Source organism: Polypterus senegalus, chromosome 2, assembly GCF_016835505.1.
Source record: "Polypterus senegalus isolate Bchr_013 chromosome 2, ASM1683550v1, whole genome shotgun sequence".
Taxonomy (NCBI): domain Eukaryota; kingdom Metazoa; phylum Chordata; class Cladistia; order Polypteriformes; family Polypteridae; genus Polypterus; species Polypterus senegalus.
In genome coordinates this window covers 94802844-94828461 of record NC_053155.1, presented here as the reverse complement: position 1 = coordinate 94828461, position 25618 = coordinate 94802844, and the positions used below count along the sequence as shown (strand labels likewise).

Sequence of the window (25618 nt, the reverse complement as noted above, 5' to 3'; positions counted from 1 at the left end):
AGCACAAAAGGCTGGTAATACTGCAAGCGGTGACCCGGTTGTAGCTAAACGGAGGCCATTGAGGGTGAATGGGGCGGTGGAGGTAGCATTGTAGTGTGCCTCAGATGGCTGCCTGTTGAATTGGGGTTGGGCGATTCACTACCTGCATTTGGCCGCACAGTGTTCGTTCTTGGTGGGCAGACGCTGCAGGCACTGTAGTGGAGGTCAATGTGAAGTGGGCTGCCGATGAACCCCCTGTCGCCGTCCCCAGTCATTCTCAATAGCAAGCTTGCTTGTACTGTTACGCACATAGCAGGAAGTTGTCTCTTGTCAATACATCAGACGTACTGAAAGGTGCCTTCCTGCTGTGATAGCGTGTACTGTATAACACTGTGTAGAAGAGCTCATCTTAACCTTTTGTCTTCACCCTTCAAGAATGTCTCTGAAACACAAATCTGATGCACGTGCTGGTGATACAGTAAAGAAGAGAAAATCCATCACCATTGAAAATAAAGTAGAAATAATAAAAATGTCAGAAAGGGGTGAAACTCCATAATTCATTGGCAGAGCACTTGGTTACAGTCGGTCAACAATAGTATTTATTAAAATAATGTACCTGTTCCGACTTACATACAACTTAAGTACAAACCTACAGTACCTATCTCGTACGTAACCCGGGGACTGCCTATATGTTACTTATAAAAAAGCCACATTGAATGTTACCTGTTGTCTTGATTTATTTACTTATCTTCCTACAGCGTAAAGTCACAAGTAGATTGCAGAGTTTCCTGTGTTTGATCAACATGGGCAAACTCAAACTCTTGTACAACTACTGTATGCTATAAACTTTCTACAATTTCTGTTTATATAGTTTGATTATACTAACATTGTAGTGTTTTTCTCTTTGCAGAGATACTTTATAATTAAAGGCTGTTGATGAGTTAAACCAAAGACTTCATGGATTTTTTTTATAATTATTCTGGGCATGGGTTATGTAAGGCTATTCTGGAATCAGGATATAACGCTCAACTTTATAAAATCTTTGCAGATTAATTTACAACATTTGTTCTCATGCAGACTATTATCCTAGCTAATGAAAAAGTCTGTTGAGTGTAATGCCAGGTCAAAAGCCATATCTAAAACAATTAATATAGCCCAATTTGATCCAACACTGTTGTTATGTTTTAATTGTTTCTGATTATTACAAATACAAGTGGAAAATGTGACATAAAAAACAAACATTTTATATTTCTCACACATTACTCTATAAATTATTTAAAAATAATAAACCATTAAGAAAATGTGTTCATGTAAGTTTCTGTAATTTAAAATTTGGTCACATTTTTCATTTGGCATTATAACTATATGTCCATTATTACATTTCGGTGTCCTGTTGTATACAGCCGCTGTTCTCTCCTTAGCCCCCTTACCCATTCAAGCTACTGCCAATACCCTTTTACATCAATAAATCCTTTTGTCTAAAGTTAGTTGGCAGAGGTATGGGAGAGCCAAGTCACAGAATTAAGAAGGCCAGTTGAATTCTATTTTTTTCCTGGCTAGGATTGGTAATAAGCACTGAGTGGTAAGGCAAATGATTTATTAATTATTTATATCTCCTCTTGTTGTGTTTAAATCTGGTGATTGGCCTATTTTTATTAGTTGAATTGAGATATAAAACAGAGATAATGCTAATGCCTACGAAGTTGTTTGTAGCTGTACAGTTTGCCGCTCAGGTATGCCTCACTGCAGCATGGAATGTTAAGCGCGTCACTTGTGACAGCCAGCCACTCCAGCACTCTATACTGAGCGTCCTCCAAATCCAGTTCTGCACTGTGTGTTTGGCTTTAGCAAGAATAGATTCAGTCCAAGCAAACTAGTGACTGTGATTTTTGTGAGACTGCTGGTGGAGGAGGAAGACAGTCGATAAATGATTGCAAAATTTTCCTTTTTGTGTAGTTGAATTTGTTATCACTGCATTCTTAATTGTTTTGTTATTGAATGCAAAGTGCATGTTGTGCTTTCCCCAACTGCAGGCTTTTCATGTAAAGCAGGCTAATCCTGATGCAAATTATTGTTGTGTAAATTACATAATATGTGCCATCTATTCAGCTACTATAATAAAGTAATTAGAATGTTCTTGATGACCCATAAATACAAATAAACATTGCCATTTGGTTGAATAATGCATTTTATTAGATATGTCTATAGTTTGGTTTTGGAATAACAAACAGATATTATAATTCTAGTATGTTGTACCAGTAACATTATCTTTGCTGGGAAATAAAAAGAAAGATGCTAGAAAGATAAATACTCTGCAGAACATCTCTCACATGCAAGCACATTAAGCTATGTACAGTATAAAGTGTTTGGTACCTGTTCTTTGTAGCTCTTCTAAATAATTCTGCTTCTATTTTGTAACATGGTTGATGAATGTTCCTGATACAGGTAATGTATAAATGCACATCTATGCCCTAAAATCACAATAGTCCTCAGTGTCCTTTACAGTACTACAGAAGTTCATGTTTGCACTTGAGAAACAGGAGGACATTACTTATTGTGAGTTCTGTGTACTTTTCAGTTATTTCATTTTTATTTTTAAATGTAATTTTAAAAACAGAAAAATAATTTATCTTGGTTTTAGTCTAGACACAGAAACAGATTATGAACAGAAGCTTGGCTTATTTTCATTTTTTACCAGACGTTTCAGGCTCAAACTGCACTCAAGTGTGTCTAGGTAAAATACAAATTTTATTCCCAAATTATCTACACAGCAATGGACAATAACACTTCGTATATAGTTACCGAAAACTTTTTGAATCAGTCTTGTATACATTTGTTTGAAGTACTTTGAATATCCATCCATCCATCCATTTTCTAACCCGCTGAATCCGAATAGGGTCACGGGGGTCTGCTGGAGCCAATCCCAGCCAACACAGGGCACAAGGCAGGAACCAATCCTGGGCAGGGTGCCAACCCACCGCAGGACACACACAAACACACCCACACACCAAGCACACACTAGGGCCAATTTAGAATCGACAATCCACCTAACCTGCATGTCTTGGATTGTGGGAGGAAACCGAGTGCCGGAGGAAACCCACGCAGACACGGGAGAACATGCAAACTCCACGCAGGGAGGACCCGGGAAGCGAACCCGGGTCTCCTAACTGCGAGGCAGCAGCGCTACCACTGCGCCACCGTGCCGCCCTACTTTGAATATGCAAATCCTAAAAACAAAATAATACAATTTTATCCAAATAAAGCCACAGTGACAGTGATGACATTCATTTGAAACAAATGAAGCCTTGAATCAAACGAGCAGTTTTCTAAAGAGCAGGGGTGAGTACAGTTGAATTCTCAACAGTTAAATAAAGCAGACTGGAAAACAGTGGATTATCACTAAAGTACTCTTTTTCCTGACCAAACCATTCATTTGAGCTCATAATGCTTGATGTGGTGTTGTGCATGTGTGGTCATTTCTCCAGGCTAACAGCATCTAAGAAAAGGAGAATGCCAAAAATTAAATAAAAAATGAAAGGCATTTTATTGTCACCTGCAATTCATCACAGGTGAGGTTGATTCGAAGACAAAAGATGCAAGCTTTGCAAAAAGACAGGAACTTTAGAGCATGCCCTTTAATTATGCAACGCAGCCCTGGTCCGGGGGTGATACAGATGGAGGCACACTCATATTCTCGGGGTGCTTCCCTAGTGTCTGGACAGACAGCATGCAACATTCATCGTGAGATGCTATTTTTGAAGAATTAAGTGGATAGGAGCGGTGAGCTTTGTTAAGCTGAATGGCCTGTTCTTGTCTAGATTGTTCTAATGTTCTAAAGGAATGATTCCTAGACAAAGTTCCAATCCATTGCATGCCAAACACATTCACACAAAGTAAGGCAATTCCAGTCTACCTAATCTGCACGTCTTTGGAATGCGAGAGGAAAGTGGAGCACCCAGAGGAAACTCACACACAGGTAGAACATGCAAACTTTACGCGGGGAGTACCTGGGACACAAAACCTGCGATATTTACTATGTGACAGCAGTGCTTCAAATGTACCACTGTGCTACGCAGGACAATATATATATATGTATATGTGCTGATAGATGCTGTGAATTAATGGAAGTTTACTTTGCAAGTTTGGTTTTTGCTTGAAATTTAGGAAGGGAAATCTATAAATCACTTGCAATTCAAGTAACACAAACAACCAGAAATGCATATGCTAACAAGTATGTTTGCTGGCTTTACCCTAGCTTCAAAGTTACTAAAAATATTAATCTTAGAAACCAAAAGTGTCAAGTAGGATTGATCCATCCTTTTTGTTTTGTGCTATAGCCTTGGCAATATCAAAGGCTTTGCTGTGGCAGAGATTTAGAGGGGAGCTAGTGCTGATACTGGGTTATACTGTATATTAAGGAATAGACATTTGAACATTGGTTTCTTGGGTAAACACAAGACAACCTTTTGGTTGGTAACCGGTGGATGGTTTTATTTATCAAGGTTGGCAAAGATTAATTTATGGTTATATTTCTCATTTATTATAGTTATAAACTGTACAAAACTAAATTGTTTCTGAGCCAGGTTATAGTAACATAAGTTTCATTCTGTGATTCATACTGTTTTATCAAGACAGAGATCCAAATGTTTGTAGACCAAAGAGGCCACTGCAGCAGTTCCTCAGAAAATCCATCCTTTGGTTAAAGTTTAGTGTCACTAACGTATTAAGTGTCATGTTCTATGGAAACACTGTGGAAATAAAAAATGTTTTTTGGAGACCCTCTATGACATTCTGGATATCATCACTTTGGGGTGCTTGGTGTAGTCTGAACTTGCAACATGCTGCAAGGCAAAGTGAGTAGACAATTAATAATGACACTAAAATGATTGGACAGAGTCTGTTTCTGATGAAGATGGGCCATAAGTGTGTATTTTTCTGAGAGAGATTTGTAGTGTGATGTTGACATAAGTACTCTAATATAATAATGGAAAAAAATAATGGATGACTTTCACTAAGTTCAGGAAATTAAGTTCTGTATATTTATATGATATTGCTGTTAATGTATCAATACAAAATTATAGAACTGCGGGCCAAATCTACAATTACATACACAGAAACTATTCTTACCTCTTGGTTTAGAAGTGCTGTGGCAAGTGTTTGAACCTCCAAAGTCAGCAGGGAAGTTCCTCTGATAACTTTGCTGAGTGCTGCCAGGGACTGATGAATGCTCTGCACCAGGCGGATAGCATTAAACTGCTCAAGAATTATAAAAGACAGAACTGGGGAGCCCTGCCTTTCACTTGGAGGCAAGACTTTCTGATGTATGAGTGCTGAGCCCTAAAAAAGACAAGAATAGACCAACTGATGACAGGGTCATTAATTTGACAAAGTTAGTTGTCTTTAAACAAATTGCATATTGATTTTGGTGAACAATGCGCTCATAAACTGGTAATGGAAATTATTTCTGGCGTGCAACAGCTTATGCTAAAGGCTAAGTATACAGCTTTAAAATACTAAAAGCTTGAGAGTTAATACATTTTATTTTTTAATAAATCTTTTTAAACAACTCATCATATAAGGTATAATGAAAAAGAAATTGCATGAGACAATGGTGATATAACAATATAGTTTTGTGAATTAAAATAAATTCAAGAAAACAAATTATTTCCTACCTAATTCTAAATTTAACAGATAAAACAAAAGTAAAATGAATAGCCAATTCTTGATAAAAATGCATAAAACAATATTTAGCAGAATGTTCACCGACTGACTCTCATTAATGAAGTAAGCTATTCTAAAAGGTTGCCCACAAATAAATAAAAAATATGCAGTTGATTTATAAAAAATATTTGAAACACCCCAAAAAGGTTTAAAATGTTACTTTAGAGCTGATATCTATTGCAGAATTCTGATTTGATTTTATTAATAACACTCTGAGTAATACCAGGTCACTATACAGTGCATCCGAAAAGTATTCACAGCGCATCACTTTTTCCACATTTTGTTATGTTACAGCCTTATTCCAAAATGGATTAAATTTATTTTTTCCTCAGAATTCTACACACAACACCCCATAATGATAACGTGGAAAAAGTTTACCTGAGGTTTTTGCATATTTATTAAAAATAAAAAAATTGAGAAAGCACATGTACATAAGTATTCACAGCCTTTGCCATGAAGCTCAAAATTGAGCTCAGGTGCATCCTGTTTCCTCTTATCATCCTTGAGATGTTTCTGCAGCTTCATTGGAGTCCACCTGTGGTAAATTCAGTTGATTGGACATGATTTGGAAAGGCACACACCTGTCTATATAAGTTCCCACAGATGACAGTTCATGTCAGAGCACAAACCAAGCATGAAGTCAAAGGAATTGTCTGTAGACCTCCGAGACAGGATTGTCTCGAGGCACAAATCTGGGGAAGGTAAAAAATCTCTGCTGCTTTGAAGGTCCCAATGAGCACAGTGGCCTCCATCATCCGTAAGTGGAAGAAGTTTGAAAGCACCAGGACTCTTCCTAGAGCTGGCTGGCCATCTAAACTGAGCGATCGGGGGAAAAGGGCCTTAGTCAGGGAGGTGACCAAGGACCCAGTGGTCACTCTGTCAGAGCTCCAGAGGTCCTCTGTGGAGAGAGGAGAACCTTCCAGAAGGACAACCATCTCTGCAGCAATCCACCAATCAGGCCTGCATGGTAGAGTGGCCAGACAGAAGCCACTCCTTAGTAAAAGGCACATGGCAGCCTGCCTGGTGTTTGCCAAAAGGCACTTGAAGGACTCTCAGACAATGAGAAACAAAATTCTCTGGTCTGATGAGACAAAGATTGAACTCTTTGGTGTGAATGCCAGGTGTCACATTTGGAGGAAACCAGGCACCACTCATCACCAGGCCAATACCATCCCTACAGTGAAGCATGGTGATGGCAGCATCATGCTGTGGGGATGATTTTCAGCGGCATGAACTGGAAGACTAGTCAGGATAAAGGGAAAGATGACTGCAGCAATGTACAGAGACATCCTGGATAAAAACCTGCTCCAGAGCGCTCTTGACCTCAGACTGGGACAACGGTTCATCTTTCAGCAGGACAACGACCCTAAGCACACAGCCAAGATATCAAAGGAGTGGCTTCAGGACAACTCTGTGAATGTCCTTGAGTGGCCCAGCCAGAGCCCAGACTTGAATCCGATTGAACATCTCTGGAGAGATCTTAAAATGGCTATGCACCAATGCTTCCTATCCAACCTGATGGAGCTTGAGAGGTGCTGCAAAGAGCAATGGGCGAAACTGGCCAAGGATAGGTGTGCCAAGCTTGTGGCATCATATTCAAAAATACTTGAGGCTGTAATTGCTGCCAAAGGTGCATCGACATAAAGTATTGAGCAAAGGCTGTGAATACTTATGTACATGTGATTTCTCAGTTTTTTTATTTTTAATAAATTTACAAAAACCTCAAGTAAACTTTTTTCACGTTGTCATTATGGGGTGTTGTGTGTAGAATTCTGAGGAAAGAAATGAATTTAATCTGTAACATAACAAAATGTGCAAAAAGTGATGTGCTGTGAATACTTTCTGGATGCACTGTAAATTCAGATGTCTCAAATCACCCATTAATTTCCACCACTGTTGATTGAGCGCCACTGGTAGTCTGCAAAATCAATTAAGCAAACTATACTATCCTCAGACACAAAATATCACAAATTCAGAATATATTAGAGAAATTTAGATTTAAAAGAAATTATAGCATACAGATTTTCATACATAGCTGATAAAATGCAATGTCAAAAGTAATGGTAGCTGAAATTTAACATTAAATATATATCTGGTTGGCTATGGTAAAAATTACATTTAGTTACATTTGAGTGTTTGCAATGATTACAGAGTTTAATGATAAAGCCAGAATGGCAATTAATTCTTTAGTTCATCTTAGCTTACTTGTATATATGGAAAAAATAGTTCTGGTTGAAACATGTCTCATTTACATTGTCTGAACCATTGAAGACCACCAAAGTGGTCAGTGCTATTACTCCACCACAAATGATAAATTAAAGTAAAATGTTGAATGAACATAGACAGCTACATGAATCTGGTCCATCCACCCTGCAAGCACTACTTTTGTTCATTTTCCTGATTATCTGCTTTAAAAAGCTGCATAAAAAGAGCCTTTTATCATATGTTTCAAAGCTAAATATGCTGCTAAAATAAGTATTGTATATTTTTAAACAAATAAATGAACTTTACCTTCATTCTATTCAATTGCCTATAATGCAATAGCTGGTATAATAGCCCTATAACCCCTATACAGTATATAGACACACAAACACACACAGTGGCAGCAGGTGAAATAAATGTGCGTGTGGCTCTGTTTTTGGGGGTACAAAATGAAGCAGCACTTATCTATTATATAGTGCATGTCACATTTATGTATCTATTACATAGTGTCTTTCATATGTACCTGTCTTGTCATTCTACATGTTCTTGTGATCTTCATCATAGTGCCAATGCACATCTTATCCTGTCCAGTACCTGGCCACAAATTTACATTGTAAGATCCACAGATCCCCACATCTTAAAACATAACTCACCCCCCAACTGTCTTGTACTACATCCATAAGTCCAACCTAAATCTTATTCTGCCTTTACAATCAGGGTACCTGTATTTTCTTGAACATAACATTTGCCCTCCTTTTCTTTAACCCTGAACATTACTCAATTACTTTCTGATTAAATTGAGTCATTTTGCTAAGCTTGCCAAAGAATTTGCCTCATACTATTGTCTAGATCAGTGATTCCCAACATTTGTTTTTGTAGTGGCCCACTTTTTGTAACCAAAATCATTCCAAGGCACACTGCTGTCTTACTAACCACAAACACATATATATCTCATACACTTGCTCAACTGCTCACAGAGGCGGGACTACTGGAGAAGCTGGTAAAAATGTAGCTCTGAGATAAGCATTCACAGACACAGCACTTAGTGAGCACTTTGGTGACATTTCCTAACTGCATCACCCTTTTGCCCGCTCCTCTCTGCCTCAGAGGGAACTCGTATGCCCACTATCCACCAGTCCTGTGGGGCTCGCTAGTGACCACACACCCGGGGCAGATGGACTCTAGCACACTGCAAACATGTCTGAAGTGCTCAAAGTGCTGTGTCTGAAACATAGTGATCACAGAGCTGCTTTTATGCCAGATTCTCCAGGTAATCCTCCCCTGACAGGTCTTGACCACCTGTGGAGAATGTCCTTCTCAGGTTCAGACCCAGGTGTGCTGCACTATTATTTCCATGGCATACCTTTATTTAAAAATAAATTTATTTCATTATTATTTATATAATATAAATATATATTACCTAATTAATTTGGGTATAGTTTTTAAAATACTGTGGGCAGCACCCCAGATTACAAACAACCACTGTAGATATATTTTTTTATGGGAAACGTAACACTTTCAGACCTTCTAAATCTCATATTCAGGGTCACAGGGACCCAGGCTTCTCTTGACGATGCAAGGCAAAAGACAGGAACTGGTTCTGGAAAGTGAGCCAGTCCAGTGCAGGGTCTCGAGTAGACACACTTATACAGTACTAGTATTCATACAGGTCTAACTTTGAAGTCTTAATTAATTTAACACATATGGTGACATGGGATACAAACTGGAGTCTCTCAAAGAAAACACATGAAGACACAAGTAGAACATGTAAACTCCATACAGTCAACAACAAGCAATGAGATTTGAACCATGGATGCAGAATCTCTGAGGACACAGTGCTAAAATCTCTGTCCCATTGCAGATATTCTTTTCAAAAAAGGTTTGTGTTGAGTCAGAGCCGATACCATTAGCATCAATCTTTGGCTACAAGCTGTGACCACATTCATAATTGATAGAATGACTTTATAAAAAATAGTGGATAAGACACAGAATGATTCTGTAACATAGGATGACAAATGGAACTTATAGGATTAAGTGATAAAAAGAAATGTTTTTAAAAATATATATCACTCCACAACAGAAAGCAGCAGCATTTGAAATTGTCTGTTAGGTTACATACAATCTCTTAGACCTCAAATTAGGAGGTCTACCAAAATATTAATAAATCACTAATGCAGTTGAAAGTTTGTTAAGCGTTTTATTTTTCTTCCAGATTTCAAACCTCAATACCCTTTCATGTGATGGAGATGCAATTTAAAGACACTAGAAGAAAATGCCAAATGAAACATTATAAAAGCAATTTCATCTGTTACATTTCTGTGTATAGCCTCTAATGATCAACACTGAATACCGCAAGTGGTTTTAGAGGTATTGGGTGCACAGAAAGCCATGCATACTGATGTTATATTTGTTCAAGAAAGCTTGGTAAAATGAACTGCAGCTTCTCTTGTTGTACGTAGCATAAATATTTTCAGGGTAAAAAGCAATATTATAACCTAATAAAAATGTGGCATTATGACACTTTGTATATTTTGAGCTTAGATAACAACTGTGTGTGTGTGTGAATGAAGGTTATTGCTTGTGACAGACTGCCAAGAAAATGAAGATTTTATACAAAGGTTTAAGGTATAATCTTGAGAGAAGAGGGTGAACTGGATCTAAACAGACCAGAAAAAGAGGGGGAAGGCTCAGACGCATAAGATGGGGTTTGGAGGGTGTTGGTCAGGAAGTCTTACTTATTTGCATGTTCTTCTTTTCAAGCCTGCATATGCTGGGTTCATGTCCAAATATCTGTTAATGGCGCTAATATTGGACAGCCATGTTTCAGCCAGTATACTGTACACTTGCCATATGTATACAGGAATATCACAATGCAGTCAGAAGAAAGGACCCACGTCTCTGATTTACATACAATTTCGACCAGAAAACACTGAGAGAATACCTTGAAATTGCTCCTTTACTTGCTAGGCTTACTTGCGGCTGCTCTGTCGCGCGATATGCTTTCCGCGCGGTACTCCACATACTTAAAAAGCCTGAACAGCACCTGTTGGTTTGGGATTGGGTGATTGTGATTTTTACTTTAATCACAAAATAGACATTTTCATTATGACCTTATTTTTATTCTCTGTGGATCAAATCTCTGGCTCAAATACGTCGCCGTACATTCTGACGATATTGTAAAGGTGCCAAAAAAAAAAAAAAAAAGACAGCACAGAAGATGGTATGTGAGACTTTTAAAATGTATCACGTCATTACTTTGGGGAATATAAAAGCACCACGAATGCATTTGTATGTTGGCATTTTGATTCACGACAATGCACCATTAAACAAAAATTGAAGTGCGCACCTCGATCCTGTAGGATCCTAAAAGTGGCTAATGTAGCAAGAAATTCAGGCTGTGCTGTTGTAAGGAACGAGGAAAAAGCACTTCCCCACTGAAATAAACCTGTGCTGTGCAACACTTGTGCCTCTGTCTGGTGTGTTCGGGTGTTTTGGGTGGCTGGAGCTCCCTGGTGGCCACAATATTATATATATAATATATAATATATTATATATATAAAAATCAAGTTGATTTTCTACAAAGACAAAAGAATCCAGCAATAATCCAGTGCTGACTGTTTACTGCTCAGAAAAGACATTTCAGTGTTTGTTCTTCTATTTTAATTAAGCATTTAAATAGCATTTAATGTTAAAATTAGAAAAATCTTTGTAAATATAATTGATAAAGATCTCAAATATATCAAGTATACACAATTGCAAAAGCTAGTTGCTGTTCTGATTTTGATCTAATATTTCAAAAAACTAGAATGAGCCTCAAAAAGACTGACATGTTAATAAAAGTCCTTGCAATGTTTTGCTAGTGTCAACCCTAAACCTGAGGACAGCTCAATTATTCTCACAAAAGGCAATCCTTTTTTCATCTATCTAATGTCTTACCGTATTAAGCTTTTTCCAGAGGTTAAGGACTGGGGAAAGCTCGTTTGTCCAAATTTCCCTGTCGAACTTAGAGCCAGCTGTGACTGATCTGTTTAGGATTCGCAGTTGGGAAATTACCTAGAAATAAAGAGTTAATGGAACAAAGTGTTAATGTGTCAGTCTACTTTTAGCATTAACAGATTTTAAAATGAAGCTCACTGAAAACACAAGAGCAGACAATCCCAATATAAGGAATAAATATTTATCACATAAAACAACATTATATAGCAGCCCACTCTGGTTTACACTATTAAGATTTAAATGTTAAATTTAAGTGTAGTTGGTTATTTAATGCTTTATTCTCTGAATAAGGAAAACATTAATGTTTAAGTTTTAAACAAGCAAAGAATGAAAATTGTTGTACCACTAAATTACTTGTCAAAGTTATTATACAAGATAATTAAGGTCTACATATAAATTACAAGATTGATAGCTTAAAAAGTGATATTTATTATTTAACAAAAGAAATATGCATTATTTCATAAGAATATGACACATAGTATACTCACTAAATATTTCATATTTTTACATAGCAATTACAAAAATATATATATAATTCAAAACAAGTACACTTCAACACCACTTTGTTGTAAATAATATTATTATTAAAAATAATTGTTTACATGTATATACAACTTTTCGTGCTACTCAAAGCACTTAGATAGAGGGGAACCACTTTAATCACCAATGTGTAGCATCCACGTGGATGATGTGACAGCAGACATTATTGTGCCAGTACGTTCACCACATGTTAGCTATTAGGAGGTGAAGTGATGAGAGAGAGAGAGAGAGAAAGAGAGAGATAGCCAATTAGAGACAGGGGATGATTAGGCGGCCAAAATGACTAGGCAATGGAGGGCAATTTAGCCAGGACATTGGAATAAACCTCTTTCAAAAGATGCCCAGGGACCTTTAATGACCACAGAGAGTCAGGACCTTGATTTTACATCTCATCCAAAGGATGGCACCATGTTACAACACATTGTCCCAGTCAATGCACTAGGCCATTGGGATCCACATACAGGCTACAGGGTAAGCATCCCCGTGCTCGCTTCACCAACATCTATTCCAGCAGCAGCCCAAGGTTATCCTAGATGGTCTCTCACCCAAGTACAGGCCAGGGCTGAACATGTTTAGCTTCAGGTGGATGATATGTTCTCAAGTGCATGTGGTATGGCTGCTGTACAGAAACAATTAGTGATAAAACAATTAATGAGCACCCTGAAGAATAATTTTATTAAGTACACCTACATTTCTTATGTAAATAATGCTCAGAGAGTAATAGCACTATATTTGCAAACAAAGATATTCACATTTTGTGCATTAGGCAGCTACAAACTAATTGTGTGTATGTGTGTGTAATTATATGAGAAAAGATAAATAATTTAAATGGGTGTGTGTAATTATATGAGAGAAGATAAATAATTTAAGTGGAACTGCATGCAGTTCTTATAGTGGGACCCAAACTTGTCTAAATGACAAGGTCAGGAATTGCAACCCTGTTGAGCTTTTTATGTACAACAGTGTTTATTCATCTACCAGAATAGGTGAACACCAAAAATACTTAGTCAGAGTTTATTCCATGGATAGGAATAGGTTATTGTTAAAATGAGGCAATGTGGAATTACAGAACGTGAACTTGTGTCAGTGTAAAAGACTGGTGACCTTGTCAAGGATCTGAAATAGTAACAAATGACAGGACTAAGTTCATCTACTCTCTAAGCAAAAAAACAAGTAGCTGTGCTTACAAAGGGCTATGGATCAAGACTGGGGTGGGGGAATCAGTAAATCGATATTGCCACATGTTAGCAATGTTGGCTAGTGATTTCAGAGTACAGATGTGAGACATGTTTCTGTTTCACTGTGCACAAAACCTTGTACAATGGCATTAAGTGCTTCATTGTCTGAATGTAAAATGTTTTGACAGTGTAGTAGTTGGAGGACATGATGGAGGCTTTGAGTCTATCAACCCCCAAGGAATCAAAAAACAGAGTGGAAAGTTTATCAAGCAACAGGTGGCAAAAAACATGATGAACTGACTGTCTAGCGTATGTTCACATGACAAGCTACAAGTTATTTTCTATATTATTCTTTGAAATATAAAGATATATATTTACTCTGAAATGCTAGCAGTAGAAAATTGTAGTTTTATAGTAGGTTTATAGTATACTATAGTATTATAGTATTAACAAATGCTAAGCTGAAGAGAACTCAGCTCAACTTTGATTGTATGAGCTCACTTTCCAACAGGACCGCTACATGTCAACACTCTTACATGAGTAGCACAACTCCAATTTAAAACTTGTGTTTCAAACAGCCACGTAAAAACATAAGAAATTTGACAAATGATAGGAGACCTTTCAGTCCATCTAGTGCATTTTAGCGAATAGCTAAGCTGTCCCAATATCTCATCCAGTCACTTCTGGTTGCCAAGGTTTCTGCTACATGACTTGGTAGATAGTTGTGAGAATTTGTAACAGTTTGTGTAAAAAAGTCCTTTCAGAATTCAGTCCTAAATGCACTTCCCCTTAATTCCCACCTGCTAAAATTACTACCTAGTGATGTGAAATCTAGAATTCACCAAAGTGATTTGAATCAATTGGTTCATGTTTAGTTAAAAAATCCAAATCACTGAGTAAGTGCTTAGATTAAAATGATTCAATAAAAATCCATTTATGGTTTAATAAATATGTTGTTTTTTGTGTCACTGATTGTCAATACACTGGAAAAAATCAAAAACGAGGAGGAAATTATACAACAAACTAAGAGGTTTAGCATAAGCATACAGATAAAGCATAGGAAAAGATTTTTAAATATCTAGGTATACCATGTTTCCCCGAAAATAAGGCCGGGTCTTATATTAACTTTTACTCCAAAAGATGCACTAGGGCTTATTTACAGGGGATATCTTATATTTATTCATGTACAAGTCATGTCATCTTCTTCTGGAATATCATCATAACTCTCCACATTTAAACCCTGAATTTCAGCCTGAATTTCTTGCTACTCCCGCAGTTTTGAGGATTCACTTTAACTTAATACTGATACTCTGTATGTTCAATTTTTCATAATAATTATTCACAGTGGCTCCAAAATCCGTACTGACCCCTACTCTCTCTTCTGTTTCTTTTCTGGTTTTTTGTGGTGGCGGCCTGCGCCACCACCACCTACTCAAAGCATCATGATGCACCAACATTGATGGACTGAAAGCCAGAAGTCTACATGACCATCATCATCAGGTCCTTCCATGAAAACCCTAAATACAAAGAGGACTGTTTGATTTATGTTAGGTAGATTGCCCAGAGGGGACTGGGCGGTCTCTTGGTCTGGAACCCCTACAGATTTTATTTTTTTCTCCAGCCTTTGGAGTTTTTTTTTGGTTTTTCTGTCCACCCTGGCCATCGGACCTTACTCTTATTCTATGTTAATTAATGTTGACTTATGTTTATCTTTTATTGTGTCTTCTATTTTTCTATTCATTTTGTAAAGCACTTTGAGATACATCTTTTTGTATGAATATGTGCTATATAAATAAATGTTGATTGATTGATTGATCCTCCAGGATCGATGTGCGTACTTCGATGTTTGATGAATGGTTTGATGTGGTGAAGCAAAATGCCAACATACAAATGTATTCATGTTGCTTTTATATTCAAGAGTCACATATTCCCGAAAGTAATTCTCTTAAAAGTCTCACATACTATTTTCTGTGCCGTCTTTTTTTTTTTTTTTTGCACCCTCAGGCAGCGTATTTGAGCCACAGAGAAAAAAAATAAGGACATAATGGAAATGTCTATTTTGGGATTAAAGTGGAAATTTCTACATTAAACCTCTTAGTTTATCATTAAAGTAGACCATCATCAACGTCATTTTAAAACCGACCCAGTTATTAATTGCTGGGGCTTCCTCCTGACCTGACAGCAGTGGCATGCAGCAATAGATCGCCACAAAGAACACAATAAATTTATGATATTCCAGCTCTCTGCAAATTTAGAATTCTTAGATTTATACTTGAGATCACTTTCATGATGAAATGCATTAAAATATGTGTGTTACATTTTACAGATAAATCCTTAACTTTGTTTAAATAATGAATACTGTTAATAGTTACACATATGGGGTGGCATGGTGGCAGAATGATAGTGCTGCTGTCTCGCAGGGAGTGACATCCCTTGTGATCCCTGCCTGGAGTTTGCATGTTTTCCTGATGTGTTTGCACAGTGTGCTCAGTTTTCCATCCAAAGACATGATGGTTTGGGGATCTAGTAAAGCTACAATGACGTTAGTGTATGTGTGTACTTGTGTTCACATTGCGATGAGCTGATGCCCCGTCCATTGATTTTGCTTCTGTCATGCGCCGATGCTGCTGGAATGATTTGATGGATGTAAACATTAAACATCCTTTTCAGAGACATCGTGGCAATGTTTTGGGCATACGCGTCACATCATGTGAAGTATAAATCTGGGCTTAGGCGCCTTACTTTTCATCTGACAATCTTGACTTGGGCTTATTTTTGGGGTAGTGCTTATATTACAGAGCAGCCTGTAAATCATGCTAGGGCTTATTTTCGTAGTAGGTCTTATTTTCGGAGGAACACAGTAGAATCTCTGGCTTAGCTATTTAACTAATTTTAAGTTAAACATGACTTAAGGTGGTGTAAATAATATTAACTTAAATTCAGAGTTCAAAGGCCTAAACAATATTAAATATCAAATCACCTTGCCAAAGGTTAAAGCATTACACAGTTATACTAGGAGTATATTTAAAGCTGTCTTAAAATTCTCAAATTTGTAGTGACATGTGGTGGGTGAATATGATCTGCAATGGGGCAGCATACAATCTAGCACATTTTGATGCACAAATAGACATACATAAAATGGTTTAAAAGCAGGGAAGAACAGACATTAAAAATTATTTTACTTGCATGATATCTTCACGTTGCCACTCCTCCCATTTTTTTTTTGCCTGCCACTCATTAATGCTAACACTCCTTGTATTTTGTGCATGACATCTTTTAATGCTGGCAACCCTAAGGTTTTGCATATTAATTACTAATGCTGCCAACCTTCATATTTTTTACACACCACCTTTGTGCAAGCCACCTCTTATTACTGACACTATTTGTATTTTGGATGTGTCACCTCTTTTTTTATTTTCTATCACTTTAACTTGATAAATTTAAACAATACAATATGGGGTCTTTCAAAATAGGTGAACCAAGATGATAAAAGGTGTTTGTGTCTATTTAGAATAAATTTATATTTCCTTATATCTGCAAAGTACAACATATGGTTTGACAAATGTTCTCTTATATTGCCAAGATACCTAACAACAAATCATTGTATGACATAACCAGACTTGAGCAACAAAAGTCGAGTTATTTCAGGGCACAATCTTTAATTGACTTTGCTTTCTCACATTCATTTTTCCAGTCCAACAAGATGTATGGTGATGAAGCATTTCATTTTCCTTCCAGTTGCTGATAAATTATTTTCATTTACTTCAGCAGAGCGCGTTGAACCTTGCACTAACATACGATTTATCAGTCCTCCTTAAAAGTAATATCTCTTGTCTGCAGGTTTACAATGTTCTGGGTATTTTAGGAATTTGCTGAATTTTCACATTCAGGAGGGAAAGTAAATAAAATGTATTTTTTTTTTAAACAAGAACCAATACTAAAGTGCAATATTTCATACCTTATCAGCCTGCAAACAGTACTTTACTCTTGTTAAATAGTAAACAAAAAAATGAACACCAACTCTACGACATTAATAAAAGCAAAAGTGACTTGAACAACAGAATATAGCTTTTAATGACAAACCCTGATAAAATGCTTTATTAAATACAATATAAAAATGTATGCATTAAAAAACAACAGTAATAATAATAATAATTATAATAAAACACAAAACTTATACAGTTTCCTTGATTTTTTAAAAATCTGTATCAATTAAGTTCTGAGAGAGTACAAAATTATGTGTTGTAATTTACTGTCCTCATTTAAAGCAGCCTAAATACTTTCCTATTCGGTCACAGTTTTTAGTGTAACAACCTAGAATGTCAAATGTATAAGTACTAAACAGTTAAGCTGAAAATTACATTAAACACCTACTCACAGAAGTACTATATGATAAATGACCACCAACGCATAACTTATCATTTAAACATGATAACAGTGGGGGTAGCGATTACTTGGTTTGATCGTATGAGTTAAATAATAAGGTAACAAACTATGTGTCAAAATAAAGACTTAAAACATTAAACCTTGAGTTAATGTTGTACATTAGAGTAAATAGAAGGTTCAAAAATAAAAATGCTAACATAAGAAAACATGCAGAATACAACAGCAGTAAAATGATTAAATGTAATGAAAATATGAGTGCTCTAAATTTTATTATTAATAATAAATATTGATCTTTAAGCAGATGAAGGTTATTTCAGGATTACAAATTCATCCAATCTTAGTACCTGCTTATCTGATTTGCAGAATATAAATTGATAAAATCTAAAAGCAAAATTATTGGGTAGATAAAGAATATCTTGCCATGCTCTGTGGAGATGAAGAGGCAAGCTTATTGTACAAATGTATATGATAGCAGATTTGAATGCCATAACAGTATTTCCATCTGAATTCTGCTTATTTAAATGAATAAAAATGTTTCAAATACGATTTATTTTGCTTGCATAATTTTAATATAAAGGTAAATATAATCAGAATTTTTCAGTATAGAATGGCAACACCTGATGAAGGAATGGTTTTTATTAATGCTCAGTCAAGACAGGCAAGGGCTGGATTGAGCATGAGTTACTTGAAAGGAAGCAACAGTAATATTAATTTTAAAGAACAGTTTAACTTGCAAATTTTAATGCATAAAAGTTGCAATTCTGGAAAAATCCATCTTTATGTAAGTTTAAACTAACAATATGACAGTATTTGAAAAGCAGTGACAGCTAACTATAAAGCATCTGACCTTTCAATCAAGTGGAAAACCTAAATAAAATCTGAATAAAATCAGTGGTAAATTAAAAATCTGCATAAGGTTATTGAAATACAGAACCTCCAGTAGAGAAGAAAGCAAATAGTCTACAGATACTAAATGTTTCAGAAAAGTTAAATTACTAAAGATAGTGGAAATAACTAAAAATGTAAAAAATGTTTCCTTTTAATCCATGAATTAAAAAAGTGTCCATTTTATGGAACAGCAAGTGAAAAGAAACTCTAGAGTAGAATGATTCTCACGTTTGCAATAGCCTTTATGTGACTTCAGTTAAAAATCCACTTGTGACAAGTCCAACAGTTCCTTTAAAAATTAATTTTAAACACATAGGAGGAATAAAAAATATGTCTGAATTAGAGTATGCTGCTTTGATTTGCAGTGTTCATAAGAAATATAATGATTTACTTCATGAGGCAGAAGTACATATGTAATAAACAAGAATAGTTGTGTCAAATATTTGAAATATTAAAATGTGTGCTTCAATTTGACTAAACACTACTGATTGAAATGGAAATTTGTCATTTTACACACTCTGACAGAGGTTAGAAGGCTAGATCCCTAGCAAAGGATCAAAAATAAAAAATAACATATTTATAATCACTGATCTGGTAATTATCTAAAATGATACCCCCATGCTTATGTTTGCAATTTGTCATTTTTATCATTATAGAAGTGGCTCTTAGAAAGCTAAGAACATCAGTAAAGAATCAAGTATCAAAAATATTCTCATATTTATGAACCTTGAAATAGCATAAAATGACACATCTTCTGCCTATATTACTGATTCCCATTTTTTCAAATTTTAATGAAAAGGAATAACTTTGACTCTTTATATTCAATTAGAGGGTGAACCTCTGGAGGTGATTTATGTGGCAAACACAAATTCAAGTCCTTCTAATCATTTTTGGTGAAGACACCAATTGACTTACTCTTTCTCATAAGGGTATAATTTCCTGCACAAAAAGTATGGTCCAAAAATAATCTAAAAATGACAGTTTTTCTGGTCTAGAGGGCCAAGGATCTGGGTAAAGCATGGGTAGACATCAAGATGAGTTGAAAGGTATAAAATATATGGGAGCTTTCTTGTACCAGTGAGTCAAGAGGGACCAGACAAAACAAACTGAAGACATTTCAAAGTGTTCAGAAGTAATTCTTACAAACACAATAAAAATATTGCATGTACACGCCTAGTGCATCACTTTCTAATTACTTTGTACGATGCTAAAACAAAAATAAACTGAGCACTAATTTCAATAAAAACAAAATCATATGTTAACTGATTCATGATTAAAAAAATGAAAAATATTAAAGGTTTTACCTGACTAAGCTTGACCTAGATCTATTTTACTTTAATAAGTTATAGCTAATTTAGTCTTTGAAATATCCTTACAATTTTAATGCAATACACAACAGTAATATTTTGCAAAGCCAGTATTTTTAAAAAGTAAATTTTGGCACCAGGTACTCAAAGTAAATGTGAGTGATGCATCTGTTAGTCACATTTACTAGGAGAGTAGTAAGCATATTTTCTGAACATGCTTAATCATTTTTAGGGCTATGAGGAGACAGAGAGGAGGAGGCAGCATCAGTGGCTAATTAGATAAGTGGCATTCTTAATTTTTCACTGTATGGTCGCAGAATTTTAGATGAACTGGTCTACTTAAAGGACCATGCTGTCAAAGAGTTTCTCAAATATTTGAAAAAAAGCTGTGGTATCATGTGACCAATCAGCATTCTCATATGACTCATAAGACTTCTTGCCTCATAATATAGGTTTAGTATAATTTTTTGCCAAACAAAGGAAAAAAAATATTTCTAACAAAACCTTTACTTATTGTCCCATGCCTATAGTTTAGACCACAGTTAACTTGAAAAGTACTGTTATTTTTAATTTAAAGGTAAATGTTTCTAAGAAAAAACATAAAAAATAGACATCCACAAATCAAGCACTAACAGAATATAGTAAATATTATTGCTTGACAACTAAATCTAATTATTTAGAATCATTCAAATTTAGAGGGCTGTATACATCTGGTCATTGTGGTTTTGTTATGCCTCTAAATTTGAACAACTGGAGCATGAAATTGTTTTTTTTTACCATTTAGATGGTAGAAAAATGGGATTTGATAGTTCACAAAATCTAAAAGGACAAAATGGTAACAAAGCAGCAGCCTGAATATTATTATGATTAATAATAATGATATTCCTAACAAAGTACATTTATTTTGTATATTAACTAGCAGCAGTCATTATTTATTATTCTTGGCAGCAGCCTATCACATACAATAATAAAATTGTTTGGAAATGACATAGTCATTCAGTTATGCACATAACATCTACACTCTAGTAACACAGAGATACAAATGAAGCATCAAATCATATTGCTCGGCAAGCTAAAACAATGAAGACCAAGGAAACAGTTGTCCAAAATCAGGCAAGCAATTAAGATTCAGCTGATATCCTCCTTATGTACATGCATGTTGCATACCTCTCAACAATGGGGTGCACCAGCTAGCAGAAGCCTATAAGGATGTTCCTGGTATGATGCAATGGTCTGTCAGCCCCTCTTCAGCATGACAATCTACATTTATCTATGAAAACACACTATCTGCACTAATTCTTGGAGAGCAAGCATAACCATGTCACCTTACTCCTTAAAGATTTCAAAGATATGTATTGTGAGAATAACCTCTCATTTAAATTAAACAATAAGAAACAAACAAATTGTACTGCTCTTAAATTCTATCTATCTATCTATCTATCTAAGCATTTTATACATAAAATGACACCAAACAGCCTCTACGCCCAGTCGGTATTTACGATTTACGTGGATATGTATATTGTGTATATTGTAATGTAACATTACAATTAATTTCAATTTTATTACACTAAATATGAAAACACTAATGAAGATCTTTCTAAGAGAGACTTTATTAAACAACAAACATTTAGTTTATGCATTATTTCTATAGTAAACCCTATTCCAAGGTGGTTTATAATAAGAGAAATACTGCTAATTTTATTTATTTATTTTTACCATGGCAACACCAAGTAGTTTAAGAGATTTGCACAGTGTCCTGTCTTCAGAGAGAAGTGTAGAGAGCACTACCAACATGGTTTAAAATCCAATTCATTAGTCACCATGCCTTTTTTTAAAATGTCAAAAACAGGACAATAAAACATTTGAAACAACTGCAGAGTGCTGCAATCATGATTGTAGGCACTGTTTAAAAACAGCTATCAGAAAAATGTATAGAACACAAAAATTCACTCTAATATACTGCAATGTTTACAAATTGATGTTTTCAGATTGAATTTGTTGCATTACTTTGGACTGAATAGATTACTATTAGATCACTATTTAATCATTATAAGTAAACTTGCAAACTTATGTACCTTGTAAAGTGAATTACAATTATATTCCATATTAGTCACATGCATGCAACTACTACTAAAGAGGGTCTTCTAAGGAAAAATATTGACTAATGACTTCATCGAATGAAAAATAAGAAAGAAAGAAAGAAAGAAAGAAAATTACAGCACTAATTAAGTTCACAAAGGCTTCTAATGCTTTCCAGAAACAATATATTAGTTCAACTATTTAGCTGTTGTCTCACTTGTGTCTCTCTATAGCAGACAGTATACGGTATACTTAAATAAATAATCTGCTGTTTACAGAAGCCATTGTCAGAATTCTACTCTATTCATTTCACCACTGAAAGTTTTAAATCAATAATGAGAAATTATACTTTTAAATATAAAATACCCAAGGAGATAAAATATAGAGCATATAATGCCTATACATATTTATTTTTTGAAAAGTATACTACTGAATAAACATAAAAAATTTGCAAAGAATATTATTCTTCAATAAATGAAGCAGACCTTTGAACCAGGATTGTTTCACTGCTTACAATTATCCATTGCTGTCAGTTTCAAGTTACACCTCTGTTTTATGCAAAATTAACATTTTCACAGGATGGCAGAAGAAATGAATTTCAAAGGTTCCAAATTGGAAAGTCAGAAGAACAAGACAGCACAATTCTCACATAGATTTCTCACTAATTTAAACTCTGCATAGAGCCTACCACTTTCTTATAAGTGGAAATAAAGTCTTACTCTTCTGTGTAGCTTGATTTGGATAATGTGAATTAAAGACATCTACTGGTGAATGAAGGCGTCAATATCAGTGAGATGTAGGAATTTCCTTCAGAAATATTTAAAATGTATAAGATTAAGAAACACTATGTCCTGAATGTAAATCAATATTTTGTTGATTGTGACTGTTTAGTATACATCTTCAAATGCAACATTGAAACATCATGTCAGAAGCTGAATAATATCTAAATCAAGTATAACAGTACAGCATTTATCATATCTGTTGTGTTTTAGACTTTAGGACAATTGCAGTGCTCTTCCAGTTTCTTCACCACAGATTCAGCATGCCCAGCACAGCGCTGAATGCCTTCAAAGCAAACATATGGCATTTCATTGAAGGTGTAGTCTGTTGCCACATCACACATAAGGAAAAGCTTCAAACCACATTTATCTAGCTTACTGGACATATTCTGCTAAAAGCTACAGCACCATCGAAATGGTATTAGTTGCTCATCAAAGGTAACATAATCACCAACCACATAGTTATTTTTCTTGCAGTTCTCTATGAAAGCACACAAAAAAGTGCAATTTGTCTGTGGCATTCCTGGCCAAGTCTGTTTCCTGATTGTCAAACCATATAGCCATAATCTGCTCAAACCTATTAATGCTCTGAAGACTGGTCTACCATTGATACCACTAGACCAGAGTGACCTCACAGCCTTCGAGCGGTAAACTGCAAGTGGATAAAGGACCTCAAGCACTATCCTCATTTCAGTGTCATCAATTGGTGTCCATGAGTGGGTACTTTTCCCTTTGGACACTAGACAATGATATGCATATAACATTTTTTTTGTTTTGCCAAATCAATATCCTGACAAAAGTACAGATTTCCATACCAGATCAGTCGAGGTCCAGGTTAACAACGGCCGCCACCAGTACTGTTAGACAACAGGGTGTTGCCAGAAATTGGGCTACTGTTGACCACAGAAGAAGAAGAAGAGGGGGAAGGCGTGTCTAGAGGTAGGGGGAGAAGATGAAGGTAAAGAGACTGGAAGTGAGGGTAGGAACTTTGAATGTTGACAGTATGACTGGTAAGGGGAGTGAGTTGGCTGATTCTGGAGTGAAGGAAGGTTAATATATGCATGCAAAAGACCAGATAGAAGGGGAGTAAGGACAGGTTTATCGGAGGTGGGTTCAAATTGTTCTACCATGGTGTGGATGGGAGGAGTAATGGGGCAGGGGTTATCCTGAAAGAACAGTGTTTTTTGGAGGTGAAAAGAGTGTCAGAGAGAGTGATGATTATGAAGTTGGAAATTAAAGGTGTGATAAAGAGTGTTGTCAGTGCATATTCCCTGCCAGTTGGGTGTGCGAAAGATGAGAATGAAGATTTCTGGAGGGAGTTGGATAAAGTGCTGGAGAGTGTACCCAAGGAAGAGAGAATGGTGATTGGAGTGGACTTCAACAGACATGTTGATGAAGGGAACAGGGGAGATTAGGAGGTGATGGGCAGGTATGGTATCAAGGAGAGGAATGCAGAAGGTCAGACGGTAATGGATTTTGTGAAAATGATAGACATGGCTGTGGTGAATACGTATTTTAAGAAGAGGGAGGAATACAGGGTAACTTACAAGAGTGAAGGAAGATGCACACAGGTCGATTATATCCTACACATGAGGGTCAGTCTGAAGGAGATTAGAAGCTGCAAAGTGGTAGTAGGGGAAAGCATAGTTAGGCAGCATAGGATGGTGGTCTGTAGGATGCCATTGGAGATCAAGAAGAGGAGAAGTGCAAGGACAGAGCCAAGGATCTAATGGTGGAAGATCAAAAAAGAAGATTGTAAGGTTGAGCTCAGTAAGGAGGTAAGACGCACTGGGTGGCAGTGAAGAGTTACCAGATAGCTGGGCAACTGGACAGAGGAAGGAGGATAAGAAAACCTGGTGGTGAAATGGGAAAGTACATACAAAGTATACAGAGAAAGAGGTTGTTGAAGAAGAAGTGGGATAGTCAGGCGGGTGCAGTAGGTAGACAGGAGTACAAAGAGATCAGGCGTAAGGTGAAGAGAGAGGTGGCGAAGGCTAAAGAAAAGGTTTATGATGAATTGTATGAACGGTTGGACACTAAGGAAGAAGAAAATGATCTGTACTGATTGGCTAGTCAGAGAGTGCGAGCTGGGAAAGAGGTACAGCAGGTTTTGTTGATAAAGAATAAAGAAGGAAACATATTCACAAGCGAGGAGAGTGTGTTGAGCAGATGGAAAGAGTACTATGAGAAGCTGATAAATGAAGGTAATGACAAAGACATAAGGTTGGATGATTAGGAGATAGTGAATCAGGAAGTGAAATGGATTAGCAAGGAGGAAGTAAGGGCAGCTATGAAGAGGATTAAGAATGGAAAAGCTGTTGGTCCAGATGATATAACTGTGGAAGCATGGAAGTGTTTAAGAGCGATGGCAGTGGAATTTTTAACCAGATTTTTGATACAGTCTTGGAAAGTGAAAGAACAAGAGTACTGGTACAGAATTTTAAGAATAAGGGGGATATGCAGAACTTTAGTAACTACAGAGGAATGAAACTGATGAGCAACGGGATGAACTAATGTGAAAGAGTAGTGGAAGCTAGGTTAAGAAGGAAGGTGATGATTAGGG

At 36.0% G+C, this 25618-nt stretch overlaps 1 protein-coding gene across 1 annotated transcript in view; it reads right to left on the bottom strand.

The window, feature by feature from the left end:
* The window catches only part of LOC120523157 (cytoplasmic dynein 2 heavy chain 1), a 417821-nt gene that overhangs the window by 59961 nt on the left and 332242 nt on the right, over window positions 1–25618 (bottom strand). The window contains exons 84-85 of the mRNA XM_039744175.1: window positions 11839–11955; window positions 5107–5316 (exon numbers count right to left, since the gene is read on the bottom strand). Coding sequence (XP_039600109.1) covers window positions 5107–5316; window positions 11839–11955 — 327 coding nt within the window. The remainder of the gene's footprint in view (window positions 1–5106; window positions 5317–11838; window positions 11956–25618) is intronic.